Raw genomic sequence first — 12,803 nt, 5'->3', positions numbered from 1 at the left:
TCTTACTTTTACTTATTTATAGGTTCACACCATTCTATGCCAAATTATCCCTTATTATGCATTAAGATACCATCTGTATTTACCTCACTAGAAGACAAAAACACAACAGTTTAATTAATTTCATTTCTAAACCAATAAATCCCTATAAACATTCACCATATGACAAATTATTATGTTTTAACAATTATTCCTAATACCAATTCCTAATATACATCCCAATTTCCATTATATAAACCCTTTAAATACATATAACCGAATGGAATGACAGTCAGTTGATTCCTGAAAAATCTGAAAAATCTTGAAATTATTGGAGGTATATAACTCTGTTCCTCCACTCAGGTACTCAGCCATAACCCACATCTCATCATTGTCATTCCTCAAACGTCGTCCTCTATCACCTGATAATTGTCATCAACAGTATCCTCATCTCTAATCGTCAATTTCATCGTAGCCTTCTGTATCATTGGTTGACATGATACCTGTTCAATCTCCCCTCTATCCATACCTCCTTTGTGTTAGAAAAGTCCTACAATGTTACATATAGATCTAGGAATCTCTCTTTCTTACTTGCCCCTCCATCAAGGTAGCCATTAACACCTATTACTAAACTTCCCACTTGGGTGTTGTCCATCAATGACTTCATTAATCCTTTACCACCACATAGTCTCCAAGTTGCAGAAAATGTCCAGATTCTCCCGGTAGGTCTGTCAGAGAAGCCATCACCTTTTCTAAAGAAAGTCTGGATAACATTGTTAGTTGAGACACAGCATGCTACTTCAACCTTTCTTCTTATCCTTCCTGATAAGCCTTTTAGATTAGGAAGTGCACATTCTTGCATCTTGTTATAGTCACTAATGTCATAGAAAGGCCTCCTCTAAATTCTGCCTTATACCACAAATACATTTTCCTCTAAAACATTTAATCTAACCCATAACACATGACTTTCTACTGCTCAAATTCTTAATACAATATGCAAATATACCAAGAAATCCTCATACCATCAATACTACCCCCTTTTTTGAACACATGAGTCACAACGTGATTCATGCTTTCGAAAACAAAACACCAACATTGTTAATTAAACCCTAAAAAAATGAAATTAAAAAGACAACCTTTGATAATACCTCCATTTACTTCTATCCCGTAAAGTAATCCAAGATTAGTATACATAACTATCAACAGTTATCCCTCATTCAGGATAGCTCTCTCTCTCCCTTGTTATTATCTAGCCCAAATCATATATATTAAAATCAAATTATAAACCACAATCAGTTATAATAAATTACCCTCAACTCAGTAAAATGAACTATCTTACATTTCTCAGCCCTTGTTTCTCGGATTACTAGTGTGGATGATCAGATCACACCAGCACGTCAGAACAGAGTTCAGAGGTCATTGAAATCATTCAACGAATTGATAGTATACTAATCATTACCAACATTCAAAACATCTAATAAATGTTATGTACCCCAAGTTTACATAAAATCCTCATGACATTTATTCTCATAAGAAATCATGTATACCCAAAACTCAGTCAAAAATAAAAATAAAAAGTCATTGTGTGTGCTCCTTTAAGACGTATCACCTTTGACCTGTTGAAATCCCCTTAAATAAAAATAACAACCTTTTATAACATCATCCTAGGTGAGTTGTGTGTTTATTTGAAAAACCCATTTGGAAAACAAATAAAACAAACATGGCCAGGCTTTATTTAATTTGGTAGCTCCCTATTACAACCTAAAAACAAGACTACTTAATTTTACTAACTAGTTCCACCCTAGCTCTGGGCAATATTCCAATGAGATAAAGAAATGCCCTTTCTCCTGGAATAGAAAGTATACATGTTGTTAACATATAATCAACAATCCAAAGATAGTAATTACACACAAAACATGATACATACATCCACAGTCCTATCTCATCAATAATCATTTGTATCAATCTCACTCCTCATAACTACTCAAATAAAAATATTATATAAAACCTTTCACAAAATTAAAACCACTCAAAATTACTCTGAGTTTACAATGATTCTGTTGAATTGATCACCCTTCAGATCATATCCTCTTTAAATCTCAGCATGATTATTGAACCCCTACATCTGCTCCTTGTGATCCCACATCAAACAAACCGTTATCATTTACTGTATCAACAACATAGGAAATATCAGCTACCCCTTTTAATGTTCCTAACTTCCCTCTAAATGTCAAATTTCATTATCCAATACATTATGTATATAATATAATAATATAATATTATATATAATATAATATATAATATATATAATAATATAATAATATATAATATGCCATTTAGCAGTACTCCTCTTAAGTAAGACTAGATATCTTATCCCCAGCATCGATAAAAAAAAATTGATACGTTGTGTCCGACTTTACCCCTAACATAATATTATAGGAGACTTCCATCAATCCAGGAAAAAAAACTACCACTTAGAAGACACTAGATAATAACACGTTTTATTAAGTTAAGTACACCTTCCACTATAAACCTATAACCCCTTTTTAGTAATTTAATCATTGCAAACTGTTGCATTGATGTTATTAAAATATAAACCTATTGTTTCATAATCCAAAACCCATAAAAAGATGTCTACTTAATCCATCATGCCAACAACAACAACTATCTCCCATCATTCAACGTACCATAAACAGATTATCGTTATCTGAAGTAATGAACCATTTGCATAACACACGGCTGTTTAAACAAACTATATAATGTCATAAAAAAATGATCAATTATGAAATATCGTTCCTTATTCAACTATCTAGACATGTTCTTCATTAGTAAATCGTCTCCACAAAGCAATACTACTTAATAACATATTCTCATTCTCCTAAATAGAAATAATTACTTCTATTAAACAATCCCATTCAACATCAAGTCAACCTGTCTCATCAACCAATTAAATTACTTACTTTTTAAACCCTCTACAATATCTATCATACTCTACCGCTAATTTTCCTCATAACAGTACCTCAACAGATGAGAAATTAATTTAAAGTTATAGTCAAAACCAATAAAACATCCATTCACCGATATGCAATTTTAATTACTATGTTATCCTATCTGACATGGATTGGTAGGACAACATCTTTCCTATAATGTTATCAATGAAACCAGTAATTCACGTCAATAGCATCAATGTAAAAGATTTGCTTTCAATCCCTTACTGGATTCGAATCAGGGACCCTCTGCACACATCGACAACAGTCACCCTCGAAGCACCGTTACCCGTCGCGGCCCTTGCATTGGAAGTGTTGGACAAACTGGACGTGAGAGAGTACAACGTCAGATGAGGGGCGTAAGAGGCTGGTCCCTGCTGTTCGATGCTGCCGAAAGGCTATGTGAGTTGAAGTGTTGATGTGTACAGTATGTCACTGTATGTCTTACAGCCATTTAATTAGTCCTATACTACATCCACATCTCCCATAATAAACGTCTCTCCTCTGTAGACTAGCGGACTGCCGCCTTACAACGAGTTGCTGTGAAACGGTGGCATCTGCACTACAGCTGCCCGACTCCCAGCTGAGAGAGCTGGACCTCAGCGGCAACGCCCTGTTGGACCTGAAGTCCCTCTCTGTTGGACTGAGGAGTCCCAACTGCCGACTGGATTCACTTAACCTTAGCCATATCAACATGGGAAGATCGGGACCAGAGCTTCTAAAGGCTGTGCTGATGGGTGCTCACAGCCAGCCACTTGTGTTGAGGTGAGTGCTATGCCTGGAACAACACACAGCAGAACACTTTTCAACAGTCAGTAACCTTCAAAATCTACTCTGGCAAAGAAAACAAGCAATACATATAATGATAAACAACTTTAAATGATGGTGGTATGCATGTTGGCAAGTTTGAACAATTCAAAAAAAAAATTGGGTTGTTTCACACAGACTCACCAGTTGTGATCTCAAAGATGACATTTGTGAAACCGTTGCCTCGGCTCTCCATTCAGCTGTCTCATGTCTGACAGAGCTGGATCTCAGCTACAACAAACTGACAGACACAGGGGTGAAGCAGATCTCCAGTGGTCTTATGAGTCCACACTGTAACCTGAAGATACTGAGGTGAGTAATGAACATGTTTAAAGGGGAAGGTCAGGATCAATAGAAGGGAAATGCCTGCACTTTTCAAAATTGTCAAATCAACTCCATATGTGGTTTGACATTAGGTGATTTGTTAATTTATGTAAAAACATTGCACACATGCCCCTATCACTTACCATTGATTGTTAGCTAGCTTCTTAGTCTCTGTGGTCCTCTGTAGCTCAGCTGGTAGAGCATGGCGCTTGTAACGCTAAGGTAGTGGGTTCGATCCCCGGGACCACCCATACACAAAAAATAAAATGTATGCATGCGTGACTAAGTCGCTTTGGATAAAAGCGTCTGCTAAATGGCATATTATATTAGTCCAGGATTTGGCTTAATGTATCTTGAAACTGGCCCTATAGGTTAATTTATTCTTGATTAATGACAGCTCCCCTTTACATTTTTTTAATACATGTTTTTTCATGTTGGACAGACTGACTGGTTGTGGGGTTACAGAGGAGTCCTGTGGAAGTTTGTCCTCTGCTATAGCAGTCTGTCAGCTCGAGGAGCTACGTCTGGGCTGCAACAAACTGGGCGACTCTGGAGTAAAGCTGCTGTCTGCTGGACTGATGGATCCACACTGTCAGATACAGACTCTGGGGTGAGAAATAAACCGTTATGTTTAATCTTCCACATGTTACAGTAGAAGAAACCTTTTATTACCGCATTGTTAAAACTATACCGTAACAATGGAAACACCAAGAGAACATAACGTTAAATTCTCTCCCTTTTTCCCTCCCAAGGCTAAGGGAGTGTAATCTCTCCAGACGTTCCTGTGTCTCCCTGGCTCCTGTCCTGTGGTCATACTCAGTACTGAGAGAGCTGGACCTGAGAGACAACAGCCTGTGGTACTCTGGAATGAGGCTCCTCTCTGCCAATAGCATAGTCAGTGTAGTCAGCTCAGCCAAACCCATTGAGACTGTGTCTGTGCCTCGACCTAGGTTGGGCAAAACTAAACATGGCGGTGTTCACCCTAGCAATCTTATTAGGATAAAGACCTCCTCCATTCCTGCCATTATTGAAAGAGATCGTGATACCTCACATCTCAAAATAGGGTTACTTAATGTTAGATCCCTCACTTCAAAGGCAGTCATAGTCAATGAACTAATCACTGATCATAATCTTGATGTGATTGGCCTGACTGAAACATGGCTTAAGCCTGATGAATTTGCTGTGTTAAATGAGGCCTCACCTCCTGGTTACACTAGTGACCATATTCCCCGTGCATCCCGCAAAGGCGGAGGTGTTGCTAACATTTACGATAGCAAATTTCAATAAAAAAAAAAAAATATGGCGTTTTCATCTTTTGAGCTTCTAGTCATGAAATCTATGCAGCCTACTCAATCACTTTTTATAGCTACTGTTTACAGGCCTCCTGGGCCATATACAGCGTTCCTCTCTGAGTTTCCTGAATTCCTATCAGACCTTGTAGTCATAGCAGATCATATTCTAATTTTTGGTGATTTTAATATTCACATGGAGAAGTCCACAGACCCACTCCAAAAGTCTTTCGGAGCCATCATCGACTCAGTGGGTTTTGTCCAACATGTCTCTGGACCTACTCACTGCCACAGTCATACTCTGGACCTAGTTTTGTCCCATGGAATAAATGTTGTAGATCTTAATGTTTTTCCACAAAATCCTGGACTATCGGACCACCATTTTATTACGTTTGCAATCGCAACAAATAATCTGCTCAGACCCCAACCAAGGAGCATCAAAAGTCGTGCTATAAATTCTCAGACAACACAAAAATTCCTTGATGCCCTTCCAGACTCCTTCTGCCTACCCAAGGACGTCAGAGGACAAAAATCAGTTAACCACTTAACTGAGGAACTCAATTTAACCTTGCGCAATACCCTAGATGCAGTTGCACCCCTAAAAACGAAAAACATTTGTCATAAGAAACTAGCTCCCTGGTATACAGAAAATACCCGAGCTTTGAAGCAAGCTTCCAGGAAATTGGAACGGAAATGGCGCCACACCAAACTGGAAGTCTTCCGACTAGCTTGGAAAGACAGTACCGTGCAGTACCGAAGAGCCCTCACTGCTGCTCGATCATCCTACTTTTCCAACTTAATCGAGGAAAATAAGAATAATCCAAAATTTCTTTTTGATACTGTTGCAAAGCTAACTAAAAAGCAGCATTCCCCAAGAGAGGATGGCTTTCACTTCAGCAGTAATAAATTCATGAACTTCTTTGAGGAAAAGATCATGACCATTAGAAAGCAAATTACGGACTCCTCTTTGAATCTGTGTATTCCTCCAGGGCTTAGCTGTCCTGGATCTGCACAGCTCTGCGAGGGCCTGGGATCGGGAGAGACACTTAAGTGTTTTAGTACTATATCTCTTGACACAATGATGAAAATAATCATGGCCTCTAAACCTTCAAGCTGCATACTGGATCCTATTCCTACTAAACTGCTGAAGGAGCTGCTTCCTGTGCTTGGCCCTCCTATGTTGAACATAATAAACAGCTCTCTATCCACCGGATGTGTACCAAACTCACTAAAAGTGGCAGTGATAAAGCCTCTCCTGAAAAAGCCAAACCTTGACCCGGAAAATATAAAAAACTATCGGCCTATATCGAATCTTCCATTCCTCTCAAAAATTTTAGAAAAAGCTGTTGCGCAGCAACTCACTGCCTTCCTGAAGACAAACAATGTATACGAAATGCTTCAGTCTGGTTTTAGACCCCATCATAGCACTGAGACTGCACTTGTGAAGGTGGTAAATGACCTTTTAATGGCGTCAGACCGAGGCTCTGCATCTGTCCTCGTGCTACTAGACCTTAGTGCTGCCTTTGACACCATCGATCACCACATTCTTTTGGAGAGACTGGAAACCCAAATTGGTCTACACGGACAAGTTCTGGCCTGGTTTAGATCTTACCTGTCGGAAAGATATCAGTTTGTCTCTGTGAATGGTCTGTCCTCCGACAAATCAACTGTACATTTCGGTGTTCCTCAAGGTTCCGTTTTAGGACCACTATTGTTTTCACTATATATTTTACCTCTTGGGGATGTTATTCGAAAACATAATGTTAACTTTCACTGCTATGCGGATGACACACAGCTGTACATTTCAATGAAACATGGTGAAGCCCCAAAATTGCCCTCGCTAGAAGCCTGTGTTTCAGACATAAGGAAGTGGATGGCTGAAAACTTTTTACTTTTAAACTCTGACAAAACAGAGATGCTTGTTCTAGGTCCCAAGAAACAAAGAGATCTTCTGTTAAATCTGACAATTCATCTTGATGGTTGTAAAGTCGTCTCAAATAAAACTGTGAAGGACCTCGGCGTTACTCTTGACCCTGATCTCTCTTTTGACGAACATATCAAGACTGTTTCAAGGATAGCTTTTTTCCATCTACGTAACATTGCAAAAATCAGAAATTTTCTGTCCAAAAATGATGCAGAAAAATTAATCCATGCATTTGTTACTTCTAGGTTAGACTACTGCAATGCTCTATTTTCCGGCTACCCGGATAAAGCACTAAATAAACTTCAGTTAGTGCTAAATACGGCTGCTAGAATCCTGACTAGAACCAAGAAATTTGATCATATTACTCCAGTGCTAGCTTCCCTACACTGGCTTCCTGTTAAGGCAAGGGCTGATTTCAAGGTTTTACTGTTAACCTATAAAGCGTTACATGGGCTTGCTCCTACCTATCTTTCCGAGTTGGTCCTGCCGTACATACCAATACGTACGCTACGGTCACAAGACGCAGGCCTCCTAATTGTCCCTAGAATTTCTAAGCAAACAGCGGGAGGCAGGGCTTTCTCCTATAGATCTCCATTTTTATGGAACAGTCTGCCTACCCATGTGAGAGACGCAGACTCGGTCTCAACCTTTAAGTCTTTACTGAAGACTTATCTCTTCAGTAGGTCATATGATTGAGTGTAGTCTGGCCCAGGAGTGTGAAGGTGAACGGAAAGGCTTTGGAGCAACGAACAGCCCTTGCTGTCTCTGCCAGGCCGGTTCCCCTCTCCACTGGGGTTCTCTGCCTCTAACCCTGTTGCAGGGGCTGAGTCACTGGCTTGCTGGTGATCTTTCATGCCGTCCCTGGGAGGGGTGCGTCACTTGAGTGGGTTGAGTTACTGACGTGATCTTCCTGTCTGGGTTGGCGCCCCCCCTTGGTTTGTGCTGTGGTGGAGACCTCTGTGGGCTATACTCGGCCTTGTCTCAGGATTGTAAGTTGGTGGTTGAGGATATCCCTCTAGTGGTGCGGGGGCTGTGCTTTGGCAGAGTGGGTGGGGTTATATCCTTCCTGTTTGGCCCTGTCCGGGGTTTCTTCGGATGGGGCCACAGTGTCTCCGGACCGCTCCTGTCTCAGCCTCCAGTATTTATGCTGCAGTAGTTTATGTGTCGGGGGGCTGGGGTTAGTTGGTTATACCTGGAGTACTTCTCCTGTCTTATCCAGTGTCCTGTGTGAATTTAAGTATGCTCTCTCTAATTCTCTCGTTCTCTCTTTCTCTCTGAGAACCTGAGCCCTAGGACCATACGTCAGGACTACCGGGCATGATGACACCTTGCTGTCCCCAGTCCGCCTGGCCTTGCTGCTATTCCAGTTTCAACTGTTCTGCCTGCGGTTACGAAACCCCTACCTGTCCCAGACCTGCTGTTTTCAACTCTTAATGATCGGCTATGAAAAGCCAACTGAGAGACCTGAGCCCTAGGACCATACGTCGGGACTATGAAACGCCAACTGAGATTTATTCCTGATTATTATTTGACCATGCTTGTCACTTATGAACATTTTTGAACATCTTGGCATGGTTCTGTTATAATCTCCACCCGGCACAGCCAGAAGAGGACTGGCCACCCCTCATAGCCTGGTTCCTCTCTAGGTTTCTTCCTAGGTTTTCGCCTTTCTAGGGAGTTTTTCCTAGCCACCGTGCTTCTACACCTGCATTACTAGCTGTTTGGGGTTTTAGGCTGGGTTTCTGTACAGCACTTCGAGATATTAGCTGATGTAAGAAGGGCTATATAAAATAAAATTGATTGATTGATTGGACTGAGGAACCCCAACTGTGCCTTACAGACTCTTAGGTAGATTACACATTTGATATTGTGAAAGCATACTGTAAACTTCAGAAAACAGTCAAATAGGAATGATTGAACTAGTGAACTGCACTGCACTTAAATGGAATTTAAACGTTTTAACTTAAAAAATATATACTCTAGCAGTTGTTCATTGTTTTATGCTGTCTCTTCTCTCTGTAGGCTTTCTGGTTGTCTAGTCACAGAGAAAGGCTGTACGTTTCTTGCCTCTGCTCTGGAGTCAAATCCCTCCCACCTGAACGAACTGGACCTGAGCTTCAATCACCCAGGAGACTCCGGAGTGAAGCTGCTCTCTGCTAGACTGGAGGATCCACACTGTAGACTGGAGAAACTCAGGTAAAAGGAAATGTAGTTGATTTGACTTTTGCTTCTGTTAACACCTCATTGCTCAATGGGCTTTCAAGACTCTAGTTTATATAGTGAAATCATCAAGGCAATCTCCACTGTAATCAGGTTCAATAGGCCCTACATGACTCTTTCTTTGTCCCACAGTTTGGACCATGGTGGAGAGTCCAGAATCAAACCAGGCCTGAGGAAATGTGAGTCATCAAACTACATTTATGAAAAGAAAGCTGGCTTTTTAAGCACCTAAACTTTTATAAGCAAATTGTGAAAATAACATAAAACACATGTGTTTCTGTTTATTTCTGCCTTGTCTTGCTACAGATGCCTGCCAGCTCAAGCTGAACTGTATGTCAGCAGATTTTGACCTGACTCTGTCCGAGGACAACACGAGGGTGGTGAGGAGAACACAGGTTAACCGATATCCTTATTTTGATTTCTCGGATTCAGATGACTCAGATCGGACAGAAAAGTTGGATAAGTGGGCCAAAGTACGCTGCAGGGAGCCCCTGTCTGATGGTCGTTTCTACTGGCAGGTTGAATGGACTGGCTGGGTTGACATTGGGGTGACATATACATCCAGATCGGTTACTGAGAACAAGAGGTCTTTGAGGCTTTTCTGCTGCAATGAACAGTACACATTTATTCATAATATCAGGATCTCAGTTGTGCCAGTACCCAGGCCGGACCCAAAGTGTATAGGAGTGTATCTGGACTTTCCGGCTGGCACTCTGTCCTTTTACAGCGTCTCCTCTGGTACACTGACCCACCTGTACACATTCCACACCACGTTCACTGAGCCCCTTTACCCTCAGTTCAAAATCATGTGTGATGAGATGGAGATATTTGGCTCAGTTAAAATCCAAACTCTGTGAATGAAAGCAGCCATCACCAGAGTAACTGACAGACACATTTTTAATTAATTTTATTTCTGTAAATAGATTTAGTCTGTTTTTTGGGGGGAGATTTTAATTGAACTTTATTGATACCCAGGTGGGAAATCGAAATGGTATAGTCACACATTACATACATTGATGATGTAAATAAAGTTTTGTATGGAACTGAGAGTCATGTTGTTGTGTCTCTGTCTTATATCAAGTGATGAAGATGACATCCACCTGTCTCATCAAACACATCATCACTCAGAGTGATGACATCAACCTGTCTCATCACAAATACACCTTCACTCAGAGAGATGACATCCACCTGTCTCATCACAAATACACCTTCACTCAGAGAGATGACATTTACATTTTAGTCATTTAGCAGACGCTCTTATCCAGAGCGACTTACAGTTAGCACATACATTATTTTATCGAACCCACAACCCTGGCGTTGCAAACGCCATGCTCTACCAACTGAGCTACAGTGGGGAAAAAAAGTATTTAGTCAGCCACCAATTGTGCAAGTTCTCCCACTTAAAAAGACGAGAGAGGCCTGTAATTTTCATCATAGGTACACGTCAACTATGACAGACATATTGAGAAAAAAATTCCAGAAAATCACATTGTAGGATTTTTAATGAATTTATTTGCAAATTATGGTAGAAAATAAGTATTTGGTCAATAACAAAAGTTTCTCAATACTTTGTTATATACCCTTTGTTGGCAATGACACAGGTCAAACGTTTTCTGTAAGTCTTCACAGGGTTTTCACACACTGTTGCTGGTATTTTGGCCCATTCCTCCATGCAGATCTCCTCTAGAGCAGTGATGTTTTGGGGCTGTCGCTGGGCAACACGGACTTTCAACTCCCTCCAAAGATTTTATATGGGGTTGAGATCTGGAGACTGGCTAGGCCACTCCAGGACCTTGAAATGGTTCTTACGAAGCCACTCCTTCGTTGCCCGGGCTGTGTGTTTGGGATCCTTGTCATGCTGAAAGACCCAGCCACATTTAATCTTCAATGCCCTTGCTGATGGAAGGAGGTTTTCACTCAAAATCTCACGATACATGGCCCCATTCATTCTTTCCTTTACACGGATCAGTCGTCCTGATCCCTTTGCAGAAAAAACAGCCCCAAAGCATTATGTTTCCACCCCCCATGCTTCACAGTAGGTATGGTGTTCTTTGGATGCAACTCAGCATTCTTTGTCCTCCAAACACGACGAGTTGAGTTTTTACCAAAAAGTTTCATCTGACCATATGACATTCTCCCAATCCTCTTCTGGATCATCCAAATGCACTCTAGCAAACTTCAGATGGGCCTGGACATGTACTGGCTTAAGCAGGGGGGACACGTCTGGCACTGCAGGATTTGGGTCCCTGGTGGCGTAGTGTGTTACTGATGGTAGGCTTTGTTACTTTGGTCCCAGCTCTCTGCAGGTCATTCACTAGGTCCCCCCGTGTGGTTCTGGGATTTTTGCTCACCGTTGTTGTGATCATTTTGACCCCACGGGGTGAGATCTTGCGTGGTGCCCCAGATCGAGGGAGATTATCAGTGGTCTTGTATGTCTTCCATTTCCTAATAATTGCTCCCACAGTTGATTTCTTCAAACCAAGCTGCTTACCTATTGCAGATTCAGTCTTCCCAGCCTGGTGCAGGTCTACAATTTTGTTTCTGGTGTCCTTTGACAGCTCTTTGGTCTTGGCCATAGTGGAGTTTGGAGTGTGACTGTTTGAGGTTGTGGACAGGTGTCTTTTATACTGATAACAAGTTCAAACAGGTGCCATTAATACAGGTAACGAGTGGAGGACAGAGGAGCCTCTTAAAGAAGAAGTTACAGGTCTGTGAGAGCCAGAAATCTTGCTTGTTTGTAGGTGACCAAATACTTATTTTCCACCATAATTTGCAAATAAATTAATTAAAAATCCTACAATGTAATTTTCTGGATTTTTTTTCCTCAATTTGTCTGCCATAGTTGACGTGTACCTATGATGAAAATTACAGGCCTCTCTCATCTTTTTAAGTGGGAGAACTTGCACAATTGGTGGCTGACTAAATACTTTTTTTCCCCACTGTACATCCCCTGCCGGCCATTCCCTCCCCTACCCTGGACGACGCTGGGCCAATTGTGCGCCGCCCCATGGGTCTCCCGGTTGCGGCCTGCTACGACAGAGCCTGGATTTGAACCAGGATCTCTAGTGGCACAGCTAGCACTGCGATGCAGTGCCTTAGACCACTGCGCCACTCGGGAGGTGGCATCCACCTGTCTCATCACAAATACACCTTCACTCAGAGAGATGACATCCACCTGTCTCATCACAAATACACCTTCACTTAGAGAGAGGACAATGATGTTTTGATTAGAAAATGTTATGTAATAAACGTAATAAATATTTACCATTCACACAT

General features: G+C 41.2%; 2 protein-coding genes across 2 annotated transcripts; both read left to right on the top strand.

Moving 5' to 3' along the window:
* The first annotated feature begins 3,312 nt into the window (after window positions 1-3,312).
* Window positions 3,313-4,972, top strand: LOC121566607 (ribonuclease inhibitor-like). The gene is made up of 5 exons (XM_045209612.1): window positions 3,313-3,365; window positions 3,474-3,728; window positions 3,909-4,082; window positions 4,560-4,704; window positions 4,847-4,972. The coding sequence occupies exons 2-5, from the start codon at window positions 3,658-3,660 to the stop codon at window positions 4,859-4,861; spliced, it is 405 nt and encodes a 134-aa protein (XP_045065547.1). The 5' UTR covers window positions 3,313-3,365; window positions 3,474-3,657; the 3' UTR covers window positions 4,862-4,972.
* A 4,150-nt stretch (window positions 4,973-9,122) lies between these two features.
* LOC123482309 (stonustoxin subunit beta-like) lies at window positions 9,123-10,576 on the top strand. The gene is made up of 4 exons (XM_045209611.1): window positions 9,123-9,155; window positions 9,330-9,503; window positions 9,660-9,706; window positions 9,834-10,576. Exon 4 carries the CDS (start codon window positions 9,860-9,862, stop codon window positions 10,382-10,384), a length of 525 nt encoding a protein of 174 aa, XP_045065546.1. The 5' UTR covers window positions 9,123-9,155; window positions 9,330-9,503; window positions 9,660-9,706; window positions 9,834-9,859; the 3' UTR covers window positions 10,385-10,576.
* The last annotated feature ends 2,227 nt before the right edge of the window (window positions 10,577-12,803 follow it).

This window comes from Coregonus clupeaformis, chromosome 30, assembly GCF_020615455.1.
Source record: "Coregonus clupeaformis isolate EN_2021a chromosome 30, ASM2061545v1, whole genome shotgun sequence".
Classification (NCBI taxonomy): domain Eukaryota; kingdom Metazoa; phylum Chordata; class Actinopteri; order Salmoniformes; family Salmonidae; genus Coregonus; species Coregonus clupeaformis.
The sequence above is the reverse complement of the archived record's forward strand: the minus strand, read 5'-3'. Positions and strand labels throughout refer to the sequence as shown.

What these genes read in the sequence shown, in the direction of transcription:
- LOC121566607 (XM_045209612.1), top strand. Translation starts at nt 3,658, where the DNA reads ATGGGAAGATCGGGACCAGAGCTTCTAAAGGCTGTGCTGATGGGTGCT. An exon ending in AGCCAGCCACTTGTGTTGAG is followed by an intron (nt 3,729 to 3,908) that starts GTGAGTGCTATG and finishes TGTTTCACACAG; the next exon opens with ACTCACCAGTTGTGATCTCA. An exon ending in TGTAACCTGAAGATACTGAG is followed by an intron (nt 4,083 to 4,559) that starts GTGAGTAATGAA and finishes GTGGGGTTACAG; the next exon opens with AGGAGTCCTGTGGAAGTTTG.
- LOC123482309 (XM_045209611.1), top strand. Translation starts at nt 9,860, where the DNA reads ATGTCAGCAGATTTTGACCTGACTCTGTCCGAGGACAACACGAGGGTG.